The sequence below is a fragment of the Dipodomys merriami genome, unplaced genomic scaffold (assembly GCF_024711535.1).
Source record: "Dipodomys merriami isolate MVZ:Mamm:240054 unplaced genomic scaffold, mDipMer1.0.p SCAF_4, whole genome shotgun sequence".
NCBI lineage: Eukaryota > Metazoa > Chordata > Mammalia > Rodentia > Heteromyidae > Dipodomys > Dipodomys merriami.
Window position 1 is genome coordinate 59,972,360 of NW_027205603.1, and position 15,435 is coordinate 59,987,794.

The following is a 15,435-nucleotide window of genomic DNA, read 5'->3' on the forward strand; positions in this document are numbered from 1 at the left end:
TAAACATGTTGCTGTAAATTTTAACTAACGATCAGATTTATGAATCCAAATCCATGGGAACATTTCAATGACCTATTGGCAGGATTCTAAAACAGATCACCCCTTCCATATCCAAGATGGTATGTGTGTGTGTGTGTGTGTGTGTGTGTGTGTGTGTGTGTGTGTGTGTGTGCCCTGAGGCTTGAACTTGGAGCCTGGCACTTTCACTCAGCATTTTTGCTCAAGGCTAGCACTCTACCATTTGAGCCATATCTTCACTTCTGGCTTTCTCATAGTTTACTGGAGAACCCCACAGACTTTCTTGCTCAAGCTGGCTTCAGATTTCATCCTTCTGAGTAGCTAGGATTACAGGTAGGATTATAGGCATGAGCTACTGGAGCCTGGATCCCATGTTTAATAACTATAAATGTTATAATAATAACATTATAAATAAATAGCTATAATGTACTGAAATGCCCAGAATGTGACAAATGCTTAATATACATATATTCTTTTAATTAATTAATTTATTTATTGCCAGTCCTGAGGCTTGAACTTTGGGCCTGGGCACTGTCCTTGAGCTCTTTTTGCTCAACGCTAGAACTCTACCACTTGAGCCACTCCTGGCTTCTCCTGTAATTTAATTGGAGATAAAAATATCACAAACTTTGCTGCCTGGGCTGACTTCAAACTGCAATCCTCAGATCTCAGCCTCCTGAGTAGAGATGAGCCAGTGGCACCCAGCTCATTATTTTAATTTTTAAATCAACTAAGAAATAGAGGTTAAGAGCTGGAACTTTAGAGTCAAGAAATTAAGATGAGTCCTACACTTACCATTCATTACTGGAGTAATAAACATATCAGGTCATTCATCAGTTTGATTTGTCTAATGGAGACAATAATAGAACCTACTTTCTGTTTGTGGGGATTAGAAAAGATGATAATGTATACAAAGTAAGGCCCTTGCATGCCTGCTACATAGTACTTCAAAGAGATAAGCAACAAAAACCCAAGTGTGGGTATTTCACTGCCAGCTCTATTTAACAGAAGAGCAAAGAACTAGGTGGAACAAACCTTTAGACAAGATTACACAGCTGGGAGTCACAGACTTGGGATGTAAATTCAGGTGTGTCCAACTCCAAAGCTGGTTTTGTTAGGACCAGCCTAAAGAATTTCCCACTCCCCTGACAACTGCCCAGATCAGCTCTCCTAGCACTAAGATAGTATAAGATAGTAACTGAAGGGGTCCAGGAGGGGATGGGACAATGAAAGAAGCAGGATCACTCTCCTCATAGTCAGCAATTGTAAGCTCTGAGACTCCCAAAGCAGAATCCTTAACTACTGCCTGGATGAAATGCAGGAACTCACAACACTGAGAAAGGTTCAAATACCCTAGGGAATAGAGGCTGAGAAGAAGTGGGTTTTTATTTCATGCTTGCTTAACCTCAGTGCCTATTACACAAGGTGTGTCAGTCACACCTCTTACCATCCTGAGCCCTGTTGTAAATCAATTCCCTTCTTTGTCACAGCCTTGTCCCTAATTTGATTTATGAACAGCATCAGAGGGCTCTAGGCTGCCTCATAACTGGCTTTAAGCATGACATAACAATCTAGTCAAATGAGCTTGTCTCCCCTTCAGACTAAATAAATCGAGATGTCCCTTTGAAAGAAGTAGTGATTAATGCCACATCCAGTCTACAACTTGTATGAAAGACAAGAACACAGTCACTTGCAATGTCTGACGATCTGAATCAACTTTTTCCTTTATGTCCAGTTCTCCTGATTTTTTGCAAATGTCCCAAATGCATGCTGTCTTTGATATAAGCTAAAGATTCAGTTTTTCTTTTCCTTTTCTTGTACCCAATTATTATAAAGTGAGTTAAAGCTGCCCATATTTCAAATATTAAACTATACATAATTATACTTTCTATTACCATTCAACAAATCAGCTTATAAGTACAATGAATCTTGATTGATGTCACCTCTTTCATCATTCTCCCCCTCAAATACTAACCTAGCCATAACTTATTTATTGTTCTACTGTACACAAAATCTATAACAACAAACCACAAGTGGCCATTTGACTCCTTTCAATTCATCAAAGCTTGTAGTTGTTTCTTTTAAGCAATCCTTGGAATAAATGAGCTGTTTATAAGAATTTAGAAGCAGACATTTACAGATAGTAGGACAGTGATTATTTTTGTTCCCTGAAGATTTCCACTGAACATGGTGTCTGGGTTTGTTATTGGAACACCAACTAAGACTACCTGTCATATTTGTCATTTTTTTTCTTAACTATTGTCTATGAGTTTACTGGAGAAGTAGCGGTAATGGGAAGAAAGTAAAGAAACAGCCAACAATGACAACTACTCACATCTGATTTTTCAAAGACAGGAATCTGATCATTGATATCGATCACGTTGATTTGCACAGAACAGAGGGTCTTGAAATCTGAAAAACCAAAGTCGTATCACAAACATACATTTTCACTGTAAACCATGTATTCTTTGACTCTAAAAAAATCAGAACTGTCAGAAAAAAAATGGCAAGTGAAATGACAGTCACAACCACAAATTCACTTTTGATGTGTAATTTATACAAATAAAGGGTTCTCTGCTCCCCACCTAGACTAACAAGCAAGTCTCCAAGAGGAAGGCAGAAGCTGAAGAAAGATGTGACAGAAGTTCCCCCTGGGTTTCCCATTGCCCCATCCTAAGAAAGGTGTGCTGCTGATCAAGATGGAGTCTTTTTTTCTGTAGGCCTCTCCCTTCTCTCTTAATGAAAAATGCATGGTCTTCAAAGTCCAATGCAAAGCTCTCCTTCTAAGAAGAAGCCTGCTCTGGATGTCTTGCAAGCTGTCCTTTCTTCTCCCAATGCATCCTCCCTTCATCAGTTCTGCCCACTGTTGGGGTAGAGTTTCAAAGGCTCCTTGTTTCTCCTCTCCTAGTAAGGAAGCTGCACAATTAGCCTACTCCAAGGAAGGCTGAGAGTGAGCACACAGGACCCTGAAGAACTCCCTTGTATATGTTCCTTCCATTTACTGATTCACAGGTCCAGGTCCTCTCCAGAATGAGCACCCTTTACAACAGACAACGAGTCTTATGCAAATGCGCAACCCCAATACCTGTCTGGTGCCCAAAATAAGACAAAAAGCTCAAAAACCACTGAAAGAACAGACAGCTAATAGTGTAAAACTGTCACTTCATCATAACAGGGATGATTTATCAGAATCACTTCCACACAGTGTTAAACAAAGATTTGACCTTCAATAGCTGTCAAATTACTGGGTTTCAAACCTTCTGCACTAGAACTTGCTAAAATCAAGTTCTCCCAGTAAATCTACATCCATGTGAAGAAGAGGAATGTGGAACACAGGAAGAATGATGCTCATTTCTTCTCCATACTTATGTAACCTGTGTTCCCTAGCAGAACAGTTACTGAATTGTTTCCTATTTTAAGACTGAGTTAGTGCTAGCTCAAATGCTTCTTAACCTTCTAGGAGTCTGCACACACCACTACCAGTCTTTTTGAATGAAGGTCTTTTTGTATATCTGTGCACATTTGTCTAAAAATGTATATGATGCACAGCGATTAGGAACCATTGTTTTGAAAGTGTGCAAGAAGTAGGGGAGAATGTCTCCTGATATTGAAGCTGATGAGAGAAGACAGAACTTTCACAAAGATTCAATTCTCCTCCACTTTCATATCCACCTCCTCTGAGTCCAAAAGCAAGATTAGGAAATACAATTCATTTGCCTGTTTGTGATCATGGTGGTTCCAAGAATGTGCCTGGGAGGTCTTTAACCATCAGGAGAGCAATTGCTCAGCAACAAAATCCAACAGAGCAGTGTTGCTTGTGCTACATCGCTGGCTTTCATGAAAACATGCATTTCACCCAGGAAGCAAGGAATTCTTAAATGGCACCATTCTATAATATATCCAGGCATTGGAGCCACCACAGACAACAGAACAATACGAGGTATTCAAGCACCCAGCCAATCCTAACAGAAGGAGAGTAATTACTTGTGATTATGACAGCAAATGTGATACTGACCTCCATTGGACACCTCTACCGTTAAATTGTACTGAGGACTATCTTTCTTCTTCAAGGACTGTTTAGCTAACTGGAACTTCCCCTCATATTCTTCAATCATGAAGAGTCCATCTATAGGAACTTTGGGGGTTTGTTCCACAATTTTGTACTTCAAAATGCTGTTGAAAGTGTTTGCTTCATCCAAGTCATGCGCAATGAAGATTCCAATACTGGCACCTGGGAGCAAGTAAAGAGGGAAAATAGGCTCCATGTGACATATTTTTAAATTGTCTCACTGATATAACCAAATCACACAACATGGCCCTTTACAATAGTATGTCATTTAATACACACCAGTTTTTAAAAGACAAAAGAAATGGTTTCGCTGGATAAACAGGGACCTAGGAAACACATGGAATAGTTTTGAATTAGCAGACAAACGCTTTTAATTTTATTTTCACTCCTTAACCTTTCCTATGATGTGAATTTATATATACATATATATAATACACTAATACACACACACACACACACACACACACACACTGCAGTGTATTAGTTAGCCAGGACTGCTATAAATTGTTGTGGCCCAACTGACTTAAATAAGAGAAATCTGTTTTTTTTCTCAGTTCTGAAGGATGCATAACAGATCAAGGTTGTTGACAAGGTTGTTTATTTCTGAGGCTTCTCTCTGGCATTCTCTTCCCTAAGCCTTCCTGTCATCTCCTCTCTGCCTCCTTGTGTCCAAATTTCCTCTTGTTATAAAACACCAATCATAATAGTCTATAGCCAACCATAAACACCTCATTTTACCTTAATATCCTTTTTAAAGACCCTATCTCCAAAGAACCACATTCTGAAGTATTAGAGCTTTACTGTATGAAGGGGGCAGGGCACAATTCAGCCCACGCAGAGGGATAAGACTTCAAGGTACAAATCTGGGGGACATGGTTCAGGACAAGTGTCCATCTAACCCGTATCCACCCACATTCTCAGCATCAGACCTTTGAAAACAGGGACATCACAGACAGAACTAGTTAAGAATATTGAAATCATTCTGGATTTATAGTAACCCTAAGTCCTTATAAGAAGGGGATACGCAGGGACACACAGAGAGGAGTTGATGGTGTGAAGGAGGACAGAAATCAGAGTTATGCTGCCACCAGCAGCCAATGCAAGCCGGAAGGGGCAGAGATTCTCCCCTAAGACTAGAATCTTCAACCTTGATTTTTGCTGCCTCCAGGACTGCGAGAGGATACTTTTCTCTTGTGTTAAGCCACCAAGTGTCTAGTGGTTCATTACAGCAATGCTAGGACATTCATAGCCTTATGGTTGAAAGGACTAGGGAGAGACCAACTTCAAAGAGCAACTGGCTCCACCCAGAAGATAGCACAGGGCAAAGAACAGGCACACACACCCTGCCTACCATGCTGCAAGCTACCAACCTAAGTATTTTATTCCCGTGACTGTCAGTCAGGGAGCAGCAGAGGTCAGTGCCCATGACTCTGCGCTCTGCCAGCTCAGGGTAAGTTCTGAGAGGCTCCTAAACATCTTGTTCCATGAAATGGGAATTGTGGGTTTTTACATATGCTAAGAATCTCACCTAAGAGCGAAGACTTGAATTCATTCTAGTCTTTTTTTAAAGCCAGGTCTCATTTTGTACTTTCTTCTTTAACTCATAATCCTCCTGCCACCAGCCTCCATCTCCTAAGGGCTGGGATTACAGGAATATCCCACCACAACATCTGGGTGGTGCAGGGTCTTGAGGCTTGAACTCAGGACCTGGGCACTGTCCTTGAGCCATTTTGTGCTCAAGGTTAGTGTTCTACCACTTGAGCTACAGCACTACACTCAGGTTTTTCCAAGTTTACTGAAGATAAGAGTCTCATGGACTTTCCCACCCAGGCTGGCTTTGAATCGTAATCCTTAGATCTCAGCCTCCTGAGTAGCTAGGATTGCAAGCATGAGCCATCAGTGCCTGGTAGATTCAACCATTTTTAAGATAGTTTTCATGAACTGCCTGATAGGGAGACTGAGAAGAGTATCTTGGTTTGGTGAGCTGGAAAAAGGAAATTGCCTACACTGATTCTTCAATGGAATGGGCCCAGGCATGTGTTTCTCATGGATTGGGTTAATGGGCCATGGTGAATGACAGGACAGAAGAGAACATGTATCTAATGGAGCAGCTACTGCCCATTTCCGAATCCATCATGACTGGTTGATTTCTGTGGGATGTACAAGTCCTGGTAAGTTGTCTGTGTTCTCTAACTCCACAGGAAACTTCTACCTGTCAGGGGCATCATGAGGGCTATTGGTGTCCAGTAGCACCCCTTTGGTGGGAGTAAGAAGACTCTTTCATAAGCCAGAGTTCAAGGAACACCATGCCTCTGAGTGACTGAGCTAGGACAAGTGGTAGACCAAGCTGGGCAAACCCAGCAACACTTGAGAGTACCCAGAATACTTTGGGGAAGCAGGGACTTCAAGAGAGGCTAAATTCCTTGTATAAATATGGTATGTAAATGAGATGTACAAGACATTATGTCAAAAAGTGAATTTTACAACTGTGGCACGGGACTGGGGTGGGAGGTAGTGGGGGAGATGGGAAGGGATAGGAAGAGGAAACAAAGGAGGAGGCAACAATGCTTGATAAGAAATGTACTCATTACATTGCCCATGTAATTGTAACCCCTCTGTACGGTATTTTCACAATTAAAAAAAAAACAAACGATGGGCTGTCACTTCCAAGATTAGGTTAGGTTATTATCATATAGAAAGGAAGATTGACTTTCATGTTGCTCATTCTTTCTCTCTCATTCCCTCTCTCTCTCTTTCCTCTCTTTTCCCTCTTTCTCTCATTCTCTCTCTGTGTCTGTGTCTCTCTCTGAACTACACCTAGATTCCTTTGCTGACTCACAAAAACCATGAGATAATAAATGTCTCTAGATTCCTTTCCTGACTCACAGAAACTATGAGATTATAAATGTCTATCAGTTGAAGTTTTGGGAAAATTCCTTATACAGCAACAGACAACAAATATATCATTTGTTTGGCCTAATGAAAAGTGACTTGAGGCATCATCTGGAAAGGTTTTAAATCTTCAAAGATTTTCCACCTTGATTCAGAGTCACAGACCATTCCTGAGTTCCACAGAGGATGATACTACAAGTACAAATCCACTCTTCTTCCTCATTCTATTATTATTCAATTGTTACTGTGATAAGATTATTAGTTCAAGTTGTCATTTAATTCTTCTTTTTGGGTCAAGAGTTAGAACTGAGTCAAATAGAAAGGACCTGAGCAGTACAGATGATAAGTAGCTCCGATATTTTACCTGACAACAAGGAAAACAATGATCATAGACGGAGAAAATCCACCACAGTGCCAGAAAAAAACAGTGTCTGTATCAGAAGTCTGTAAGGACAGATTAAATTGATTTTAAATAGATTTAAAACAAAGAAGAGAATGTCAACAACAACAACACCTGCAAAACCCTAGCAATGATATTCACAGGAGACTGCTAAGTTTATAAGCCTTGGAAATTTCCATAGCACATAGACAAGAGCATTTCAAGAAATGCCATCCTTCTCAGTCAATGGGCTCAACACCAGGGGGAAATAGGTAAAGGCTGTCCCCAATCCAGGGAAGTCACAAAACCACAGAAATGATAAGGAACTTACAGCAGCATTTCTATCCCAAACTTAAAGTTTTGATTATGAGGTACAGCAAAAAGAAAAGAAGTTATGACCAAAAGGATAAACATAAAAAGACTTAACTCCATCCACCAGTCTCCTGAAACATTAGCTTCCTAGAGAAAGTGCTTAAGGGTCAAATTCAATTTTCATTGTGCTGTTATTATGGGGTACCTGATTGGGTATCAATGTTTGTTATTTACAAGTTTGATGACATTTCATCTCTTTGAAATGATTTTATTAGAGATCAAATAAGATTATTTAAGGGAAAATCTTGCAAATGATATATCCCTGTATATATACTCAGGACACTGGTATGGGAGTATCTTGACAGTGAGAGACTGTACTCAGAATAATAGTAGAGGTGGTCGCACTTATCATGGTTGTAAGTTGCAGCTCAAGAGCGATACCCAACAGGCATGTGGGAGACCCTATGATGAAACCACTTTGAACAATTAAGATGCACTGTAACAAAAAAGAATATTAAGAAGTTAAAATATTTCTGATCTAGGCTGTAACCATAAGAAGGGGCAGACAAATAGGGAGGAAGAGGAAGACAAAATATATACATGGGTGAAAATGGAACAAGGCAACTTGGTAAGACTAGTTTGGGAAGGGGGATGGGAGACATTGGTAAAGGGTGAGTCGAATCAAGAGCAGAAGTCAGGCACCAGGCACAGGCTCACGCCTGTAATCCTAGCTACTCAGGATCTGAGATCTGAGGATCAAAGTTCAAACCCTGCCCAAGTGGGAAAGTCCATAATGCTCTTGTCTCCAATTAACTACCCAAAAAGCCAGAAGTGGAGATGTGGCTTCAATGGTAGAGTGCTAACCTTAAGCAAAAAGGAGCTCAGGGCCAGCGCTCAAACCCAGAGTTTGAACCCCAGGACTGGCAAGAAAAAAAAAAAAAAAAGAAATAGTGTATATAAGATGGAAACCTTGAAACTATTACTACAGGAAAGAGAAGGAGAAGCATTAGAATTGATTGGCACATAAGAAATGTAATCACCACCTTACTTATGTAACTGTAACCCCTCTATACATCACCTTAACAATACAATTTTTTTAAAAAAAATAATTGATTGGCACAGGCAGGAAATTCCTGAGTAGAATTCCAGGGACTCAACAAATAGGAGAGAGAATTGACGAATGGGATAACATTAAGCAAAGCTTCTGCCAAGTGAATGGTTTAGTCACTAGCTAAAAAGAGCCTAGAAAGGAAGATCTTTCGAATATGCATTTGACAAGAGTTAAAAAAAATAGAATATACACAGAGCTCAGAAACAAAATTCAGTCACCCAATTAATAAATAGACAAAGGAGCTAAATCTACACTACTCAGAAGAAGTAAAAGGAAATATATGAAAAAATGCCTGACATCCCTTGCCATAAAGAAAGTGCAAATCAAAACAACATTTAGTTTCCATCTCACTCTACTCAGAATAGTCATCATCATGGATACAAACAACAACAAATGCTGCTAAGGGCTGGATGCCAGTGTCTCATGCCTGTAATCCTAGTACTCAGGAGCCTGACATCTGAGGATTGAGAGCCAGCATGAGCAAGAAAGTCCATGAGACACTTATATCTAATTAACCACCAAAATGCCAGAAGTGGGACTGTGGCTCAAGTGATAGAGTACTAGCTTTGAGCACAGAAGCTCAGGGATAGCACTCAGGCCCTGAGTTTAAGGCCCAGGACAGGCTCACTTTTGTAATCCCAGCTACTCAGGAGGCTGAGATCTGAGGATCTCAGCTTGGGCAGGAAAGACCATGAGACTCTTATCTCCAATAAACCATTCAGAAAACTGGAAGTAGTATTGTGGCTCAAGTGGTAGAGCCCTAGCCTTGAGCTGAAGAGCTCAGGGACAGTGCCCAGGCCCAGAGTTCAAGACTCACGATGGACCAACAACAACAAAAAAAAATGCTGGTGAGGATGTGAGGGAAAAAACCTATATACTATTGGTGGGAATGTAAACTAGTGTAACCACTATGGAAAGCAGTATGGAGATCTCCCAAAATACTAAACATAAATTACCTTTTGACCCAACAATACCACTCTTGAACATTTACCCAAAAGACGGCAACTCAAGAAACAATAAAGACAACTGTACACCCATGTCCATTGCAGAACTATTTACCATAGTCAAGTTATGGAAAGAGCCCAAATGCTTTACAATAGGCAAATGGATTAAGAATTGTGACATATTTTTTTCATATCTACATATGCATATATAAAAACATATATTCCACATATGTTTGTGTGTACGTGATGTTATTCACCCATCAGGAATAATAATATGTCACTTGCAGGAAAATAAGATGGGCTAGAAAAAATTATATTGAGTGAAGTTAAGTCAGGTTCAGAGAGACAAAGGCTCATGTTTTCTCTCATATGTAGAAGCTGGATCTAAACATAACCAAATATGGAAACACATACATTGCTCTATGCGCATATACACAATCAAACTGACGGAAGCATGGCATGCCTGGGGTGGATTCCCATCTCTTAGAACAGCTAACCAACCATTTAACAAGATGAATACTCGGAAGCTAAAACACGTGTTGCCTCAGGAGACTGGAGATTAAAGGGGAAGGGTGGATGAATGGAGAGTGAAACGGTAGGTGACTAATACTCAATACACTGAGTCAAAGTGCTACATGAATATGAAGCTAGATAACAATGGGTGGACTGGGATGGGGGAGGGAGAATGGTGGAAGGGGTGATTCTGATCAAGATACATTGTACACACAAATAGGTATGCTGAATCAAAATCATTTTTACAGTCAAAGATTGTTTTTAAATGATAATAAAATTTAAAATAAGCATTGCAGGCATAGATGGACTTGTTAAAACATAAGCAATTGATGTTCATTTTTTTAAAAAAGAATATAAGATATAGTTTGATGTCAGCTATTATGCCTGTGTAATTCTCATGGCACATTCAACCTCAGATAATAGGCAATGACTGTATAGTAGGTCTACCTGCCCGTGTTTTACCCAAAAGACAGGAGAAAGAGATTATAGCGTTAATTCGGCATGGAGCAGCTCTCTTTTCTTACCCAATACTTCATTCTCCTGGACCTCAAATACAGTTACTGCAGACGGACATGTCGGTGGGTTATCATTAATGTCTAGAACTTTCACATGAACTTCCAGAGGGTATGAAAGTAGTTTTCCATACTCGTCCTTTGCAGCTGCATAAAAAACATACTACAACAGGAAAGTCAGAGTTAGAAGACTTTCCCTGTCCCCTTTAAAAGGCAGAGAAAATTACTGTTCCGCTTGATCCCACCCCTTTATTGTCAACTTACTTAGAACAGAGGAATGAGGAGGAAAATGAAACAGGTAAGGAAATTATCAAACTATATGATGTCTTGGAGATCTAATAATACATCAAGTATGGAACCCAAAATTTTTTAAGTAACATCAATTTTACTTTCACAGTAAGGAGATGTAGGCTTTGTCAGAATTTCACAAAAGTTCTCCCTTGTACTCACTGAATCCTTTTCTTCTCGGTCCAAGGGCTGGGTCACATAAATATTTCCTTCCTGGTCAATTGAAAATGGGAATCTTTCCAGTTTCTCCTTCTGAGCTAAGGAATATTGTGCCCCTGGCTCATTCCACTGCACCTGATGGGCCCAAAGTACATGATCAGGAAGGACACAAGTAGAATTAGACAGGAAATAAACAACTTCCCATTTCTCATTTGAAACTTCTGACAACTTCCCATGTCAGGATAACTGAATTCTTTCCACCTAAAGTAAAACTTTAAAAAAAATGCTGTTGCTTAAAAAAAAAAAACAATAAAATAAAACCAAGGAAAGTTTCTTTTCTAATGCAATTTTTCTCCAAGAATTTATGGCTTGTTTTCTTTCAGAAGTTTGGACCAAGGGGCTCACATGCTTGAGATGTCAACTTAGGAAGCCAAGTGGACTTTGTAGCTGGCATTCTGAAAACTAAGTCATGATGTATAATGAGAAAGAATAAATGAATAAACTCCAAAGTGAGAACAGTCTACTTGTTGTTCAGGCAGAGCTTGGCCTCTCCGTTGTTCTATTAGTCATACTAATAATAATATTTATAGAGGATATATCACATTGCATACACAATTCTGAAAACTTCCATGTACCATCTCACTTAATCACCAAATGGACCTATGAACTAGAGACTACTGTTATACCCAGTTTACAGATGAGGAAACTGGTGTACACAAAAAATGATGTGACAGTCAGGCACTGGTTGGTCACACTTATAATCCTAGCTACCCAGGGGACTGAGATCTGAGGAATGCAGTTCAAAGTCAGCCCAGGCAGGAAAGTCGGAGAGACTCTTATTTCCAATTAACAACCAAAAATGGGAAGTGGAGGTGTAGCTCAAAATGGTACCTTGCTAGCCTTTAGCAGAAAGGCTCAGGGACAGTGCCCAGGCTCTGTCTAAGTTTCAAGCCCCATGACTGACCTTCCTCCCCACCAAAAAAAAATCCAAGATCCTGAAACTACTTGAACAGAGAACTAGTCTCCCAACTTAGGACATTGTTACAGAAATAGTTTTGTGCATGCTAGTTATTTAAGCACCACCCATTCACTGTCCATGTCAAAGACTGCATTCTTGGTTCTAAACTGATCTGCCTTTCTATTTTTCCGAAGTTGAACCCCCCAAGACTAAAGACCCTCTGCTAGGTCTTCATGGAGAGGCATTCCTCTACCCTATTTACTGAGGAGAGATTAGGATTCAGGATAGTTAGATGACTTTTCTGTGGTCAGTTATAAGTTGATGGAGCAAAAACGTGGTTCCAGGCATCTGCTTCCAAACCCAAGGCTCTACCACCACTCACAGACTTCCTGCTAAGGAAGCACTGGACTTCCAGAACATCCGAGACGGTGCTGGGCTCCAGAATGGATCTTCAGGAGCTCAGACCGGGAGGAAGTCACTGACGAGAGCACCCACCATGGAGGTGGGAAGGGAGACACTGAATGGGACTGAGAGACACACACAGGAGAGGGAGCAGGAGGTCTCCAAGCAGAACAGTTGCCTGTCATGGCTCTTCACTCAGAGCTAGTCCTGTCTCTGTCCCTCAGTCTCTGATAAGATGAATCTATTGGGTCAATACTTTCTTTCCTTACAAGATTTGAAAGCAGATTTTAAAAGAAAAATACTTGCAGTCCCAAATTTAAACTACATATATGTGCATGATATGTGCACCATAAACAATCCCCAATTAACTGTGAGTGGAGTATGCAACACACACACACACACACACACACATACACACACACACACACATACACACACACACATTTGAATGTAAGTTTTCTCCCCATAATGATAATCTCCAGAGATTTGCTTTGCAATTATGTGATACAAAAAAAAAATGTACTAATAAGTGCCTCAGTGAAGACTCTCGGGAGTAGGTCTCTATCAAACAAGGCTGTGTATCTCACGGGCTCTAGATGTCACTCAGACACTACCTGAGTGATTTTGATGGGGTGAGGGTCAGTGGAGTTTTCAATAACCTCCACAACATCTGGTGCTTTCCAGATATTCTCTTTCACCATAATATCCACCGATGCTGTGTCACTGAAGGAATTCTCATTCTGGCCTCCCATATCCTTCACCGAGACCAACAGATTGTAGTAAGAATTCTTAACTGGATCCAATTCCTGAGACCCTGCAGGAAGAAAGGGAGAAGAGCTGAGCCGATGCCTCTGAAGGTGGCAGACAGAAGTCCGTTTCTCTGACTCAGCATCATGAGGCATCCCTTGGCTTACCTTGTAGGGTGAGTGATATTGCTCCTGTCTGATTGTTGATCTGAAAGTACATGACGTTGTTGACCTTGGGAAGCTGGATAACAATTTGGTAAAAAAGCTGTGCATTGGGGGTGCTTGGATCGTCCAGGTCTGTCGCATTAACATACATGAAGGGCTTTCCTATTTAATAAAACATACCCAGAAAGAAGAGTTCATTGAAACCCAAACCAAACATAGGCACCTTTGCCTTTTAAGAAGTAGGAACACAGTAGGGGTATTACTCATAATTCATATCTGTGGAGAAGCCAATCTGTATCTTTCTTCCCTCATGGAGGATAGAGTTTCTCAAAGTGTGGTCCCTAGAAGTCTCTAGGGACCGTGAAGTCTCTAGGGATTCCGGAGTCAGTGTCAAGATGTCTACAGAGTTGCAATCACACATACTAAAATTATATAAAAGCCATTCAAAGAATAAGTTAATCTAATGAATTTTAATGCAAAAGTGTACAAAACATGTTGTCGTCGATATGTTTTCAGAGTCTGCATTGCAACTAATCTTAAGGAAACCATCACTTCTCAAGTTTTGGTAACTTCTCACAGAATTCCCACAGTTTTCTAGGAAGACTATTAAAATATTCTTCTCTTTTCAACTACATATTGATGTAAGGCTAACTTTTCTTCAAGTACAACAGCAACCAAAATAGCATGTGAGAACAGAATAAATATAGAAACAGACATGATAACCCAATTGTTTTCTGCTAATCCAGATATTTAAAAAAACTTGCAAGGACTAAGATAATGCCACTTCTATCAATAAATTGTTTTCATCTTGAAAATACAATTTTCATTAAAATGTCTTTTAATTGACTTAGTGTTTTAATAACAGATACTATATTGATAAATATAACCAGGAATGTACTGGAGTTAGCACATTACAATTCTGAATTTTCAAAAATTTTGTGAATCAATTATTAACACCACTGGTAGCTTGAAATATGTCATAATGAGGATATTTACACCATGGCAATTTGCAAATCATACCCAGAAAGAGTGATTAAACATTGACCAGAACACCACTGGATATAACATGCATGTTCAAAAGTTTATTGAGACCCTCCAGTTGTTTTTTTTTTTCAGAGAATGTTGGACTCCTGAGATCAAAAAGTTGGAGAAGCATTTCTCTAGGAGATTTTATTAATGATGAGAACAATGGTGAGGCTGGAGGATTCTTACACAGTAGAGATGGTGAGGGAATGTTTGATGGCAACTTCAGGATTATGGGGACTGTGGGATTCTGCTCCCATAATGAATTTTCTGAATTATTAGTTATGGATGATGAGGACTGAGAAAAGGAAAAGCTTGGGTCAGATGAAGGATTCGTCAGTTCTGAGTCAGTGGAAATGGCTGAGAATCTGAAATTTTTGAAGTCTAACATTTTTGTTTTTGTTCTGTCAGTTGTGGGGCTTGAACTCCCGGCCTGGGCAATGTCCTTCAGTTCTTCTACTCAAGGTGAGCACTCTACCACTTGAGCATCACTTCTGGTTTTCTAGTAGTTAAGTGGATTTTCCTGCCTGGGCAGGCTTTGAAATTCGATCTTCAGATCTCAGCCTTCTGAGTAGCTAGGATTACAGGTGTGGGCCACTGGTACCTGGCTTAAGTCTAACAGTCTTCTGTGCTTTGTGCAGTGTTAGGATACAATACTTCCTCATGGGCCTGCTGTACCCTCTCTGCCTCCGTGAAAGGCTTTGTGGAAATAAAGGACAGAAGGTCACAGATGCATAGAGAAGGAATGGGTCATGGGTGACAGATGGACAGAGGAGAAGAACTGGAGCCAGCCACTGTGATTGGCTCTTGCAAAGAAATGCAAGAGTAAGCTCACCTTTCCCCACTGTCCTAGGGCATCCTTGAGCTCTAAGATATTTTAAAGCTCACTGTAGAGAGTGAGTTTTGCCTCCTATCACACCCTACCATGTACTTAACAATGTTTA

At 40.2% G+C, this 15,435-nt stretch overlaps 1 protein-coding gene across 2 annotated transcripts in view; it reads right to left on the reverse strand.

The window, feature by feature from the left end:
* The window catches only part of Cdh17 (cadherin 17), a 61,002-nt gene that overhangs the window by 19,176 nt on the left and 26,391 nt on the right, over positions 1–15,435 (reverse strand). For both annotated transcript variants that reach the window (XM_069991063.1, XM_069991062.1), the window contains exons 6-11: positions 13,472–13,630; positions 13,172–13,371; positions 11,201–11,332; positions 10,763–10,913; positions 4,034–4,249; positions 2,354–2,430 (exon numbers count right to left, since the gene is read on the reverse strand). In XM_069991063.1, coding sequence (XP_069847164.1) covers positions 2,354–2,430; positions 4,034–4,249; positions 10,763–10,913; positions 11,201–11,332; positions 13,172–13,371; positions 13,472–13,630 — 935 coding nt within the window. The remainder of the gene's footprint in view (positions 1–2,353; positions 2,431–4,033; positions 4,250–10,762; positions 10,914–11,200; positions 11,333–13,171; positions 13,372–13,471; positions 13,631–15,435) is intronic.